The following is a 16,084-nucleotide window of genomic DNA, read 5'->3' as shown; positions in this document are numbered from 1 at the left end:
TCCCTAAGCCCTGGGGGAACCCTGACCAAAATAAACATGGTAGAGGCAGGACAATGGAGACTGAGGCAGGAAATGGAAAACTTGAAGCTGTTCATTAAACATCCGAGCCCTGTCCCTCTGGAATCAGGAGCCCCTCTTGGCTTCCCCCCAGCATCTTAGAGGCCCAGCCAGGTACACAGGTGCCCTGCTCATGTGCCCCTAGTGGGCACTGCCCTCTGTGAAGACCCACCTGGGGAATGGTGTTGTGAGCATCCAGCATCAGAGGGCTCACTGGAGGACCACCTCCTAGTACTGCCCCCCTCCCAGTCTGTGAGATTGCCTGCTTCTCCATCCCTCTTTCTGCCGATTGACAGTCACTTGTCTGTATGTCAGGGTTCGGAATGACTCGGTCAAACTCAAGTACACGTTCCTTGAGGACAGAAAGCATGCCTTTCTCTTTTACACTCAGGAGAAATTATTGAGTAGAGTCTGGTCTCAATAAATATTTACTGACAATCCAAGAGCAATAGGGGTCATTTTTAGTTGTTCGGCTCTTCACCAAGTTGTATCCATCATGCTATGGAATTTCCCCACGTTTATAACAAAGGATCTATTTATAATTAAAGTGCCTTGCTAATGAATAGGGCAGGAAGGACTCCCAAAGCAACCTAATCCTCCTCACCTGCCCCGGGTCTGTCTCTGTGGTTGGAGCTTGGTTAAGATTCCCAGATGATGCATGTCAGGTGGGAGCCAGCCTTTAGGAGGGATGACACATTCCTCATCTCCCATGACTGGGGCGCCTCTCTACCCTGAGCTCACACCCCACTCCCTGCTTGAAAGCCATTCTGGGAACATCAGTAAACCATACTAGATTTTTTTTTTCATCCTGCCTGGCAGGAATGAACGTGAATCTTGCCAGTGTGCTTGGAACATCTTTTGTTTTTTTAAAAAATAATGGCCAGTGCCAACTCGAATCCCTGGGAACTTGGGTGGGTATTTCCTACAAAGGAAAGAGTGACCTTCCAGCAGACCCCTTGATAGGGATGACCAGCCACAGCTTCCACTCAACTGATGCACACTGAAAATAGATGCTGCTGTTGTGGACCATTTGCTCTGTGGAAGCCCTCTGTGTGTTCATTTAATCTTCACAGTACCCTTGGAAATTCTCACTTACAGACGAGGAAACTGAGGCTCAGAGGATGAGTCACTGTCCAAGACCTCCTGGCTCATAAGTGGCCAACTTGAGATTCAAGCTTGGCTCAGTCCACCCCTCAAATCGAAGTTCCTAACCACTAGCCTCTATGGCTGCCCCAACATAAAATACAATCTTGCCCAATCCTTCCCTGAGGGTGAGGGGGAAAAGGAAGAACATGGGTTAAATGATTTCAGCTGGAACTTTGGGACTTTGAAGCTTTGAAAAGAAAAAAAAGATTTGTGTTCTTAGGATAGAAATCCAATTTTTGTTTTTAATTTGCTAACATCTAGTCCAGGATAATTTTCTATGACACATTAAAGCCCATCTTTATCTGTTTAAAAATCTTAATATCTGAAATCTGGGTCCTATGCTCAAAGGCCAAATTTAAGATTTAGTCTATAAGCAGCTATACTCAAGCTCAGGAACCTATTGCTGCAGAAGGGCTCTCAGAACACACTGAATGCACTATTTCCAAACTCTTGGTACCACTGTGACGATTTTTTAGCCAATGTATATACCGCGTGAACTACTACATATGTAATGTTTCCTTAAATTACTTATTTTTTACTTAAGTAAACATATTATAAAAATAAATGCTATCACTGCACCTGCCATAAATAGAAACTAACTTTAAAAAATGAACCCAATTGTTAAATTCTTGTTAGATACTGTTGCTTGCCTGAAGCTTCTAAGACTGAGGCTTGAGCTTTGTTAAAAGGAGGAATTAACAAGTGATAGAAAGGTGTTATAGACCCACTAACTCTAAACTAAGACTTTCTCTGCAGCATGATCAGAAGGATCAGAAGAATAAGAAGAGAACTGAAACAGAGAAAATGAGTCAAAATTATTATTTTGTGTCTCGTCTCTGTATCCCCTTGTTCCTGTATCATTTGGGCGACCACAAATGGTAGGAAACCCACCTTCTGGGAAAAAAATATCTAAGCCAGTCTTCTCATTCCAGAAACAAAGACTCTGAGGTCTTCTCTGAGCCTCTACTTGTGTCCTGTCTCCAGCTAGTAGGGAGGCTCTTGTAAGAACCAGCTTAGAAATAAATGCTGTGAAAGAAATTCAGATTTAAGCATTTAGGAGTCCTTCAAAGCAAGTCCCCATTCCTTGATGCTGAGCCAGAGCAAAGTTCACTCTCCTCAGTCCTTAGAGCCCGGGCACATAGCATTCAGAAACTGACAAGAGAAAACAAGTCCTCTTTTCGGATGTGCTGTCTTTCAAAACCGTCCAATTTAAGCCACTATCAAACAGCTGAGGCGGAAGGAGATGGCTTTGCACCATGCGCCTGTGGCCAACACTTAAGTTACCATCAACTTTTTTGCCTTTTGTAAATAGTCTGTTTCCTTCTTCACCATGGTTTCAGACCCCTTCTGCAAGACCACACCCAGAAGCACCCAAGGCAACCACCAACCAGCAAGGGGGATGGTTGAAGGTGTGTGAGAACGAACAAGACCAAAAACCTAACAGGATACTAACGAGCCACCGGCACCCCTCCCCACCCGTGCAAAGTCAAACACAAGAATAGTCTTCACCAGTGACCTTTAATTATCTTCTCTGTATTTGCCTGGGGTCGTTCTTGACATGCCTGCGTCACTTAGGGATTATGAAATGTTAGCATTTCAATGTAAGATAACACACTTGAGAGGGACTCTAGCACTGACCTTGTGTTGGAGCCAGAAAGCACACAGAGAGAAGGCTTCTATCACTTGTCCCCCTTTGGGGACAGCGTCAGGCCTGTAGATCTATCTCTTTCCACCCACTGGCTGCTTCCCTCTTCCCTTCTGTGGCTTCTTCCTCCAGGAAGACTCCAGACTTCCAAATCTGACAATGGTGGCACCTGCTAAACATTTTTTATATATTTTCCAAGGTCCTGACACAGGCTCTTAGTTTTATTTCATTCAGGTTGCCAACTTCTCTTGGTATCTACGGAAACCGTCCCCTCGGGGGAAGTGCTCTATTTCTCCTTACCATTTAATTAGCACCTCTGCTGCAAACATTAGATCTGCAGAGCTCAGGCAGACAACTTTTTAAGGGATGTCCTCTACACGTACAGAAGTTTCTGTTTAGCCATTTTTTGTGGGCTTCTTGTTTCACAGCAATCTCACATTAAATATAAAGTAAGCTTGGGGTGCCTGGGTGTCTCAGTAGGTTGAGCGTCTGACTTCGGCTCAGGTCATGATCTCACGGCTCGTGAGTTCGAGCCCTGCGTTGGGCTCTGTGCTGACAGCTCAGAACCTGGAGCCTGCTTCAGATTCTGTGTCTCCCTCTCTCTCTGCCCCTAACCCACTCGCATTCTGTCTCTGTCTCTCTCAAAAATAAATAAACATTTAAAAAAATTTTAAATATAAAGTAGGCTTTGCACTTGAATCTGGAGTGCAGGCCAAGGGATGGGTCCACCAGCCCACTGGCTCCCAGGTGAGGTCACCACATGCAGTGTTCTTTAATGGACTTCACTTTGAAAACCCCCAAATAGTGCTGCTTACCACCAACCTCATTCAGGAACATGACTGGGTTAAGCCAACACTGCAGTGTGCCAACAGGTCAAGGCTGGACAAGGAGGCGACAATATTTTGGACCTGCCTCCTCATCTCTCTGAATCTCTTGTTTCCTCAGTTGACAAACAAAAAGCACAGTCCTTGCCTTGCTCAGCTCCCTCAGCCAGTGCAAGGTTCAAAGGAGACAGTGCAAGTGAAAACCCCTGACTGCTATCTGAACACAGGGCAGCACTGCTGTGAATTTAGTAAGCGCAATGAGAGAGGGAGGGAGAGGGTGTGCTGACTGAACCTCCCTTCCCCGACTTCTCTACATCTCATGCACTTATGTACACATTTAAATTGGTTACATCATGTGTGTCATTATGCTCACGCTTTTTCCTTTTTATGTTTTACAAGAACATTAAGGTACTTCTGTTAGCTAGTGTGTAATGGCTCAAATGCCATCGATCCCTGTGCCAGAGGCCACGGTACATGGAGCCATTCTCTCAATAGGTCGGTTCGTTGGCTTTTCCGTTAGAAACAAGTAGGGAAGGATGCTAAACTGAAGTCAGACAGCCGACTTCTAGCTTCAGTTCTGCCATGACCAGCTGTGCGATCTTAGGAAAATTACTGAATCTCTCCGATTCTTGGGATCCTCATCTTTACAACGGGGATAATTATACTCCGGTGAGGAAAAGACTATAAAAATGCTTTGAAACCTATAAAATGCACAAGCATATAACATGACAATTATTGCAAATAATATCATTATGAACAGCTTTGAATAGTATTTTCCTCCCTAAGAGCTGGAATACTGGGTCCAGAGATTTAAACATTTTCTTTTCTTTTCTTTTCTTTTGTTGTTTTTTAAAGTTTATTTATTTTGAGAGAGAGAGACAAAGAGAGCATGCATGCTGGGGAGGGACAGAGAGGGAGATTGAGAGAGAATCTCAAGCGGTCTCCAATGTGGGGCTCAAACCCTAAGCTGAGATCATGACCTGAACTGAAAAAGTCAGACGCTTAGCCAACTGAGCCACCCAAGTACCTTTTTTTGTGTGTTAATATATACTGACAAGTCCCCTCATTACCCCAAAGAAGTGTGTTATTCCTTGCAACATCCCCAGGACTGGGTTCTATCATGTCTTTAAAATATTTGTGACATCAATTAGGTATGAAACAGCACCTTATTATTGTACTTGCCTTTTGCACTTCTATAATTTCTATTAGAGTGAACATTTTAAATAATGTTTACTTTCACAGTTCCTTGTGCATGAATTATTAGTGTCTTTTTGTTCATTTATCAAAGGACATCTTGGAGGGTTCTTTTACATTTGTATAAATTACTTATATGACAAAGACATTAATCTTCAGTCTGTCATCTCTATTTCAAAAGTCTTTTTCAATGTATTAGTCTACTTCTCTTGTCTAAGGAAGCACATTAAACATAACAGAAATCTTGTTTGTTGATATAGCACTATATAGTATGTCTCTGGGCTGATCAATACTCAAGATTTCCAGGCACCCTGAGGATGTCCGGTGGAAACAAGCAAGGAAGAGAAAGAGATTGGACAGTAAGTCCCATTTGGAGAAGTTACAGGAACCAGGATGTCTAGCCAAGAGAAACAAGCACCTGGGGGAAGAGTGTGTTTATGTGTGTGTGTGTGTGTGTGTGTGTGTGTGTGTGTGTGTGTGTATGTATACATGCATACATATGCATGTGTGTGCGCAGAGTGGGAGTAGATGGGGAGAGAGAACAAATATTTAAGGAGATAACACATGAGAAAATATTCCTGTATATTATTCAGTTGCAGAAAGCAATGTTATAATTAAGACGGGATTTTTTCATGATCCACACTGAACAAAGATGGAGTGTACAGGCTCAGAAGGTAATGAGCTCTCTGTCTCTGGAGATGTTTAAGCAGAGACTGAATGGCCCCAGCACTGGGCTCCATGTTCTCAACAGGCCTTTCCCACTCTAAGGTTCTCGAATGCAATGACCCTGGGTCATTTCCTGAAGGCTAGTTTTGTTTGTGTTTCATAAATCCCCGGAAAAAAAAGAGAGCCTGTTTTGCTACTCCTTACCTCTTCATCTTAAGAGCCAGAGGAGGAAAAAAAAAAGTCCAGTGACTTTACCGTTAAGGTTTCTGGTTCTGCTCCAATTAACTGAAGTTTAGTAATAATCGGGGCTGCCTTCTCACAAAAGAATACAATGGCTCAAACACAGAAGGTCTAGACACAAGTGTTTCTAGACTTAAAAAGAACCCTCCTTTCCCAGCCAGATGAAGGTTCAGACGCCTTTCTTGATTAACATGTGACATAGCCTCTTTTAAGCTAATAAACAGTGTCAATTCATTAAAAATGAAAGGCATTAGAAACTACTGGCCTTCATTCTTGACAGTCCATGAGCCAAGATGAAAATACATGGCAATGCAGTTACAGCAATTTCCTCATTTTGTGTGTGACCTGTACACATTACCAATGCTGACAAATTATGGAAGGCAATTGCATGCATACATCACAAATGAAGTAGCTCTTCTAGATATACGCATGCCATTAATAACAATTACATGTGCACCGGGCTCTGCAAAAATTAGGATATGGTCAGTAATTTATTTTCATTCAGTTGTTATGAAAACAGTGGCAACAGTCCAGGATTTTATAGGCAGTTTCAGAGTGTCTTGAGAAAATGACACAATTTGCAAGTATCCAGATGGCAGTCAGGGCCTTCCAGTTATTTGGTTTAGGTGGAAGGCTGGTGGTTAACGCAGATAAGCAAAATGACTAATTGCAGAACTAACAGTGTCACCTCCACAGAGCTGAGCATGCGGAATTCTGCCAAAGACCAGCTCCTTGGTGTTGAGAAACACAGAACGGAAGTTACCCAAACCCTCCCCAAATGGAGGCTTGCAAATTCCGGCTCCTTTGGGTTGTAGCCATTCTACGAAGTGAGCTGCCAGAAGCACTGAGTGATGGTGGGGTCTTCTATCCAGACACCCAGAAAAAGTAGGCTTTTGACTGTGAGGCTATTTGTTCCAGCACGCAGGTTCATCCTTCATGTGTTATGTGGTGAGGAGACCAGTGATTTAGTCATTTGGACGCATCGTGATGTGGTTGGGAAAGTACAGCTTCGGGGCCAGACTGGGGTGTGAATCTTGGCTCTTCCACTTAGTAGCTTAGCCATCCTGGAAAGGCTACTACCCAGCTCCGGGTCTCAATTTCTTCTCCCAAAAGGGAGCAGTATACCAACCTTATAGGAGTGTTGTGGGGATAAAGAGAAGACCTACAATGAGGCCCTGCTATCTGTAACACAACACTCAGAAAATTAGGATGGTGATCATTAATTAAAAATGTTTGAGGAATCTTTTCAAGGTGCAGAAGTCTCAATGATGATGATGCTATTTATTGGACATTTACTATACACGAAGCACTGGGCTAAGTGCTATACGTGAATCATCTCATTGACCCTCACTATGGTCCTAGAAGGTGGAATTATCATCAACCCCATTTTAACACTGAGGAAAACAGGGCTTAGGGAGGCAGAGTAGCTTGTCCACGGTGATACCACTAGCAGGTGATGGCATTAGGACTCAGTCTAGAGTTGATACCCTGAACATACTCAAATGTACATGTGTAAAGTGAATATGCTTTTCTCCAATATATCTATTCCTAGTTCATGTATATCCTATCCTGGAAGCCAAGACGCCATCTGAACAAGCCTCAGAATCATGGCTGGATGACCATAACCAGATGCTACCAGCAGGCAACGGCCTTTACCTCTGATAACTCCATGTTACTCCCCTCCCAGCAAGATCTGAAGTCACATGATTCATGGAGTCTACTTGTTTAGTCACTTGAAGAACTACCAGGATTCTAACTGCAATAACCCTCAGAACTATTTCCATGCAGTTGGTTATATATACTATCAGTTCAACACTACACGATACAGATTCCAAGAAATGTATACATTACTGGAAACCATTTGACTTCTTTAGCTCTCCAGCTGGCATGCAAGGAGTTGAGCCCCAGGTGCATACAATTTTCAAGTCCACATGTGGACTGACTGGGGCATAAATTATGGCAGGGGCATAGGGTTCACCTCAGTTCCATAAAGCACTCGTGATTATATACTTAAAAGAAAATATTTTAAAGCATTTTACATGTCTGTTAAGTATTCATTCCCCTCCCTCTTTCTTCACACAGGTAAACACCCTTAGATGCCACAAGGTACACTGTATGAAATGCTGGACTAAATCCATCAGGAAACCTGGCATTGGCTCTCAGTTTAGCTGCCGATTTTCTTCATGACTTTCTGTAAGTCACCTCCCCTCAGTGTCTTTATTCATAAAGTGAGGGAAAAAATATGTACTTTATGTTAACCCTACAACATGGCTTAGGTCTCAAGTGAGACACTAGATGTGGTACTTAGGAGAGGAATAGAGCTCCGTCATTTCTAGATACACGTCATTCCAAGAGTCACACAAATATACTGGCTGAATCAAAATCAGATCATATACTTTTGAGAGAAAGGCAATGATTGCAAATTCTGCTAACTAAATCTGGCCTAATCCTGACCAACATCTGAAATAGTGCATCTTAAAACTCAAAGTGAGCTGTCCATCAAATTTTCAGATATATTCTTAGAAAGAAAATAACAGAAACATCTCTTTGTATTATCATTAAAAATGAGATTGACCCCAAACTCTTAAAACCTTCTCACCAGGCTCCAGCATCCTTAGCCAACATATCCATTCATTTGAGCCACGTTTCTTTATATTTTTAATGTTTGTTTGTTTTTGAGAGAGAGAGAAAGAAACAGAGCACGAGCAGGGGAGGGGCAGAGAGAGGGAGACACAGAATTTGAAGCAGACTCCAGGCTCCAAGCTGTGTCAGCACAGAACCCGACGCGGGGCTTGAACTCACGAACAACAAGATCATGACCTGAGCTGAAGTTGGACACTTAACTGACTGAACCACCTAGGTGCCCCAGAGCCTTCTTTCTTTAAAAATTATTTTTTAACGTTTACTCATTTTTGAGAGACAGAGAGAGACAGAGTATGAGCGGGGAAGGGGCAGAGAGAGAGGCAGAATCTGAAGCAGGCTCCAGGCTCTGAGCTGTCAGCACAGAGCCCGATGAGGGGCTCAAACTCACGAACTGCGAGATCATGACCTGAGCCGAAGTCCGACGCTCAACCGACTGAGCCACCCAGGCGCCCCAGAGCCTTCTTTCTTTAAACGCAAACTTTACCATATGGAAATGGTGCCTTTAAACGTACAATCAGTGTAATCCATTAAGAGCTAACCGTTTTCCTTCTTGTGACTTGGTCAGGTGTTCAGAGGACCTAACATGCCTGGAAGGACCAGTCCCTCTTGGCATGGGAATAAGCGCCCAACAAATAAGAAAACAGATAAATTGAATGAAACTACATCAGTGATCAGAAGGAGCAAGCTTAACGATGTTTTCTGGGAAAGTCTAGAGCCATGGACTAAAATGGACTAAGGTCCTTGGATTTCACAGTTAACAATTAGAGCAGGAAGATCTAGCTGGTTATGGGTATTAAAATTAAACACTTGCAACCCAACTCACATATCCGTGCCATAAAGAAATACCAGATTAAGAAGCAGTATTGTATTAATATCATAATCCGTGCATAATACTCTTCATGTTTAAAATAAATATTTTTAAGAAAATATTTAAAGAAAATTAAATTTAAAAATACATCACCTTTTTCCTTTCACTGGAAACCATCGCCAAAATTTTAAAAATTACAAAGCATTTAAATCTCAAATAGAAATGTTGTTATGATTTGAATTTAAGAGAATGTTTATTGTTGCAGATTTTCAACTCAAGTGTATGGTATCAGATGCACACCACTGCACACCAGGCCCTTCCCCGCAAGGCTTTCCTTGAGTGGCTTTCCCCAGCACGCCTGCTGCAACCTCAGGAGCCATGATAGAAGGCACTTGCCCATGCAGTGCTCCTCCCCACAGCAAATTCCAAAGGAATGGCCATTATATGTCCAAAGGGCACAGGTGCTTTGCTTCCTTTGAAGGTCAAAAAGCACTTTGGATAAGTCAGTTTTTCTCTTTATAACCACCTTATCTTTGGAAAAAAATTATCAATCTTAAAAAAGTACTTTCATAGGAATTAACAGTCAATGCTTAGCTTATAAACATGTGTATAATCATGTTTTTCAACAGGCATACCAGGGTATGCTGTTCTTCAAACACTTACAAATACTGACGACACCTGCTGGCAGAAAATATATTTTAGTTAATTGCTTATGGAGAAGTAAGGCCTACAAGGGTTGACTTATCTTTTGCACGGATAATGAAACCAGAAAACTACCCCCTAAATTCACTTCGGTTTCTTTTTCCAACTTTGCCTATCACCATTATCAGGAAATGAAGCTAGGAGGTGCACGTCACTGGACCCTTCTGCTTCAGGATGTATAGAGCATACATGATATTTCTGATTTAAACTACACACACACACACACACACACACACACACACACACACACACTCAATGGTGATACCTGAAAAATATTTACCATTTTCAAAATTGTCCCTCTCCCATCCTTACTGCCATACCAGGATATCCCCCAAAAAGGAAAATAAGTCACATTTTAAAATCTGTATCTGGCTACCATGAAGAAAACTAATATTTGACATTTGGTGATACATGTCTTTCCTCACATTTGTGACATACAGATATATTTATATTCTAAGTATATGAAAAGGCCAAGCAGATGAGTTTTACCTAAGCTTTTTGCCAAACTGCTCAGAAAACATAGGACTAAGGGATGGCAAGAAGGGACTGGTTAGGGTCCAGAGCTATTCTCACTATTCTTTCCTTTGATCCATTTCAACTTATTAAACTTGGTTATGATTTGCGTCCTTGAAAAGGAGTTTGAGGGGGCACTAGCTTCACTGCTCTTATATTCATTAAATTATGAAGTTCCTATGGAAAAATCATTATATCTATTCCAAGCCTGAACAACCTGAACTGTATGCTGGTGCTATCTTGTCAAAACTTACATAAAAATTCAAACACCATTAAGGCCATCACACTTCCACAGCTACTAGGAACAAAAACTCTTTGTGAAAATATACAACTGAGCTGGAGTGTGGGGTGGGGGTGGGGGTGAGAAGTTAGTTGTGCTCAGCTTACAGAAAGCTGATTACAACTGAAGACTGTTTGGAGTCTTGTCAGCTTGGAGCAGCTCTTGTTAGAGGCAATGAATCTTTGATGCTGTCCTCCCAAACATACATAATTCAGTGAGCCAAGTGCACACAGCTAAGTAGACCCAAGGGTGGTGGGTAGGTAGAGAACCCTTAAGAATGCTGCGACAAGGTCGGATGCACATCTGTCTCCAGACTTTCCCCAGTCGTGGTTGGGCACAGTGATGATCTCTCAGATACACACATGAGCAGCAGTGATGAGCTGGGTCCCATGGGTTCCACTATAGCTCAGCCACAGCAAAGCTGTGGTCTAATGGAAGCAACTATATTCCCTAAGAACCTTAAAGACAAAGAAGGATGCTTTCTCTTCCAGTTGAACCCAGCCTTTTGAGCTCTTTGCCAGAGATATAACACACAGAAGTAAATGGCAAGACTAAATACAAGCCAGGAGGACTCCTTCACATCACCCTTAAGGCACTGGAAAGTTCCCTTTCAGAAAGATAATTGTTTCTAGTGTTCCAAGACAGCTTTCCACTGCCCTCAAGGAGTTTAATTCATTTTCGGGCTCCACGTACAAGACACTCAGACTACTCATTTAGCCCCCAGACTTCCAGCTGAATGACTCCAATGGCCACAGATGACAAGCAGAGGTGCCAGGTCCTGTCTTTGCTGCCAAACAACTGTGAGGTCAAGCCTGACAGGTGAGACGGCCCCCAAAGGCCTTCTCTTGCTTCCCAACCCAGGCAAGAGGAAGCCCAAGCTTGAAAGGTAGCTCTTGACTGACATCTGGACCTAAGGATACAGTAAGAGAAAGTCCCTCTGTTGGGTCTAGACAGAAGACTGACAGTCTGAGAGCCCTGCAGGATGCGAGAGGCAAGGGTGAGGAGGCAGCTAGCTGCTCCCTGGCCAAGAGGAAGGGGGACAGGGATAGGGGAGGAGGCTCATGATGATCCACAGAGAAGGGGCAAAAAGGAGGCAGAGACAGAGAGTGAGACATGGAGGGAGACAGTGAGTGTGAGAAATGGGGAGAGGGAGGAGGATTCGCAGAAGCAGAGGGAGAGAAAGAAAGAGGAACACACCGAATGAAAGATGCAGGCAGAGAGAGACTGATACAGAGAGGGAGCCGAGGGACTGAGAGATGGAGACAGACAGAGGGACTGACAGATGGACCCAGAGAGGTCCAGGTGGAGACCCTACCTCGGCGTCCTTGACCGGACTGCTGGCTGGGGGTACTTCCAGGCTGCAGTTCGCCCTCTTGACCGTGAGGTAGAAGGGGTAATCCTTGGCCACCATGGTGGCTGCCGGGCCTGCTCTTTGGGATGTCACCGCTGACCCGAGGCGACTACAAAACTCCCAGGCGAAAGGGGGCCCCAGCTCCACGGTGCCCGGCGGCAGTGGCGGCACGGAGACTGACAGCCGGCTTCTTGCCGGGTGGGACCGACTCGGCTCTCCGGCTGAAAGGGGGCGGAGCCTAGTGCGGGCCCACCCACCTGGGGCGGGGCGGGCACCGCCTCGGCCCCGCCCCCGCGCGTCCTTGGAACGCCCAGGTACCGCCCCGCGGAAACGCCCCAGCGAGGAGAGGGACGATTCTACCGAGGGTCTTTTCCTTCCGCCAGGCGGAGGCCCGAGGCCACCCGTGCAACGACTACCCCTCACTCCGGGAGTGGAAGAGGCGGCGAGTAGAGAGGAGACCCGGTGGAAGGAAAAGCCAGCATTTTAAAAGCCCATATTAAGAAGAGGTAGTATTCCGTCTTGCCTTATTCCCAGCCAGTCTCCACGCCCCCACAGTTGTGTGGTTTTTTTTTTTTTTTAATGAACATCTGAACGTCACTGGAGTGTATAGTCTATAAACAGTAATATGTGCCCACTTTAAGTTATATAGTTAGTTGAGTGTTGACAAATGTAAACACTCACGTAACCACTTCCACAATCAGGAAATGTATTTCCACCACTTCCAGAGACTTCCCTTGGGCGCCTTCCTCTGTACCCATTTTTAAATATGAAGAGGCTGATTAGTGGCTGTCAGCCACTCACAAGGGCAGTCTGACAGGGTCTGTTCAAGATGAAGCTCTGCAGCAGGACCTGGTTGGCTATACCATGCCTTACTGGAGAACTACATTGTAAATGTTCAATAGGCAATTCTAAGATCATTTGCTGCAGCCCAGTCTGGAACAGTAAAAAGCAAACAAGCAAAACCCCCAAACTGGAACCACTGTAATATCTATCAACAGGGAATGCTTGAATAAATTCTCCTCCCTATAAAACCCCACTCAGCAGCAGTCAAAAACAAGATGGGTCCAGGGTTGTGGCATGGAGAGATCTCCAGTGTATGTATCACATTCAGTTAAAGAACAATTGCAGAGTAAGCCCAATATTAATACCATTTGTGTTGAAAACACATCTACATAATATCATGTATTTTCTATAGCAAAATGTAGGTAAATACTATTGAAAACCATCCAGAAGGATGCACAGCAAACTTACAAGTCCCCTTGGGGCTAGGGGAGGCAATCCACGCCAGGTATACACCTGGAATTAAAGGCTGTAAAAGAGACTTTAAATTTATAGCTAATGTTCTTAAATTTTTTATAAGAAAAATATATTTGTGTGTTACTTGGGAAATTAATTTTTCAATATTAAAATGATCACTGTCTCAAAAGTTATTTTGTAGACTGCACTGTTGAAATCCCACCCCCTGGCCCCCATCAAAGTAATGACCACTGCAGGTGGTGGTCTAGGGAGCTGATGTCTTTTGTTTTGACTTCTTAGGTGTACAGGAGGTAATGGGAATGGAAATATCTAGACCTTGTTACAGTGTTCTCTGCTTCCAGCTAAGGCCAGAATCCCGTTTCTACTTTCCAGGCAGGAAACCTCATGATACATAGATCTTTCATCCCAGGTACCAAACCCACACACCCTGGCACTAAATTCACCTACTTTCCTGTCCAGCTAGTGTGGACAAACTGCCTTCAGAAAAGAGAGAGTCTGGCCAGTTTTGCTAGCCCCGTTGTTGCCACATGTGTAAAGGAGACTCCTGAATTAGTGGGTTCCGGCTGAGATTGGAGAAAACACCTGGATTTTTTTTTCCCCTCAAATATACATACTCAAGCAGTGGGAAGGAGGTGATCGAAGACGAGGTTTGCAGTGAGAAAGATGCCCATGGACCACTGAGTTTTTCTACCTGTATTCCCAAACACAACTTCATTTCTTAACCCGGGCTGTGCTGATTGGGGAGCTTATGTAAGTGCTCCCTGTGAGCCTGACCAAGCTTGGTGGGGGCGTGAAGGGAATGTCATCTCCAAAGGCACCCAACTAACACAGCCCCTGATTAATTCTGCAGCCAAAGGAGGGCCAGGAGAGGCAGTGACATGCCTCACTCAGGGCTACCCTGGCTGCTGAGGATATGAGCTGAAGCACATGCAGCTGCTCCTCATTCCCGTCTTCTTCCTGCTCCTCTGGCCCCTCAGGCCCACCATCTCAACAGGATGATCTGGCCAGCAACAGCCCCTTTGAGGACGAGCTTTGACAAGTTCGCTGGGCCTTATCCTCTAGTTGGGAAGTGCACCTCCAGCACTTGGTGAGAAAGAGTGACCTTAGCAAACTTCGACTGGTCCATTCACTGCGGGATCCTCAGGGCTGGACAGGGAGTCTGGCATACCCTAAGCCCAGTGTAGCAGTACATAAACCCCATGGAAAAGTGGGTACTTTAACCTCAAGTTTAAGTACAACTATCATAGAGCAAAGAATAGTCATACTGGTTGATAGGAAGGCTGCTATATCCACTCTCTCTCATGACATTTTTTTTGCCCCTCCTCAAAAGATTTGGAACAATAAAAATCAATTAATATACATGGCCACAGAACATATGTGTAGCAAACTTCTGTGTTTTCTGCCAGATATGTTAGGCAGAGAGAGAGAGATAGAGATAGAAAGAGATTGCTAATGGCCAGTAATCATTTACATAGTGCTGAAAAAAAAAAAAGCATAAGCCCCCAAATGAGAGTGAAAGGAAAGATGGGGACCTGGAGTTCCCTTGGCTTGTCAGATGCTTCTAAGCTTCTCAAAGCATGAATGTCTCACCACCATAAATAGGGCTCTGGTGTTTAAAGACATATATTTTTGGTACAATAAGGTCTGTAAACTGAAGCTGGCAATTTGGGGTATACACAAGCCATGTATGTATGTGGTCCTTGAGACATTTAAAATTTTTTCAAGGGTATTTTTGACTCCATGCAATGTCCACCTTGTGCCCTGACTTCAGAACCTCCCTCGTGTGTGGTGTACTGCTCCAACATTAGCAGCTTTGGGTTTGGTTATTCTGCCTAGGATTCCAAACAGAGGTGTCTGTGACCAAAGACTTTGTCAGAAAGCAGGCTGCTCTACAGGATGGTTCCTAAGCACACTCCTGAGGCTGGTGTCAGAACTGAGGGAAACCAGGCCAACTCTGCAGTGCTGCCCAGCTGAGTGGGCCGCAGGAGCCCGGCATTCCCTATCCTGCCTGCCTGTGTGTGTGTGTGTGTGTGTGTGTGTGTGTGTGTGTGTGTGTTTATGGGCTTAGGAACAACACTGCCCTAACAGTCAGCTTCACTCAAAGCAGTGGCACAAAGTGCTTTTCAGAACTCGCCTTTAGCACAACCCGTTATAATCCTATAAAACGCTTCACAGCCGGGCAGTGTTTCTTGCTAGCCAGAAGCCTGGAGACTGGAATAAAGAAGCCTGTTCTTCGTTTCCAGGAACAGTGCCAAGAGTGGGGCCTGCATTCTCGCCTGGGCCGAGTGGGGCTTGTTTGTGCTGCCGGTGGAGTGGTGGGCCTCCACACACAAGCCCACCACTGGTTATTAGCTCCTTTCAGAAGAGCAGACAGCCAGGCATGGCTGGGAGACCATCAATCAACTCCTCAAATCTCACTGCTGTGGCAGTGAGCACAACAGGCCAGCTTGAGGCTAAAACTTCAGAAGTTAGTGGTTGTGGAGACCTTCTCAGCCAATGGGACGATGCCTTGTCCTGTTACCATTACACTTAACATCAGAGTTAGTGGGTTCTTTTTCTCCTTAAAGTCTCATTCATTCATTCATTCATTCATTCATCAAATGTGAAAGAGTGTTCATTACAGAGCAGGTGCTCAATCAGCTACATTTCTCCCCTTTCTTCTCTTCCTATTCCTGAACCTCTGTGCCAGGGAGGTGTGTAATACACATCTGCTCAAGCAGTATGGTTCACTTTAAAACATGGCCTTTCAACTATAACC

General features: G+C 44.4%; 1 protein-coding gene across 8 annotated transcripts in view; it reads right to left on the bottom strand.

Annotated features, from left to right (window-relative positions):
• ARHGEF3 (Rho guanine nucleotide exchange factor 3) overlaps nucleotides 1-16,084 on the bottom strand; it is a 304,214-nt gene that overhangs the window by 57,367 nt on the left and 230,763 nt on the right. Inside the window, exon 1 of one of the 8 annotated variants that reach the window (XM_015063212.3) lies at nucleotides 12,034-12,606. The exons of the other annotated variants lie outside the window; for them this stretch is intronic. Within the exon in view, the coding sequence (XP_014918698.1) occupies nucleotides 12,034-12,129 (96 nt within the window). The 5' untranslated portion in view covers nucleotides 12,130-12,606. Of the gene's footprint in view, nucleotides 1-12,033; nucleotides 12,607-16,084 lie in introns of those variants that run through there. 8 annotated transcript variants of the gene reach the window in all.

This window comes from Acinonyx jubatus, chromosome A2 (genome assembly GCF_027475565.1).
Source record: "Acinonyx jubatus isolate Ajub_Pintada_27869175 chromosome A2, VMU_Ajub_asm_v1.0, whole genome shotgun sequence".
NCBI classification, from domain to species: Eukaryota; Metazoa; Chordata; class Mammalia; order Carnivora; family Felidae; genus Acinonyx; species Acinonyx jubatus.
The sequence above is the reverse complement of the archived record's forward strand: the minus strand, read 5'-3'. Positions and strand labels throughout refer to the sequence as shown.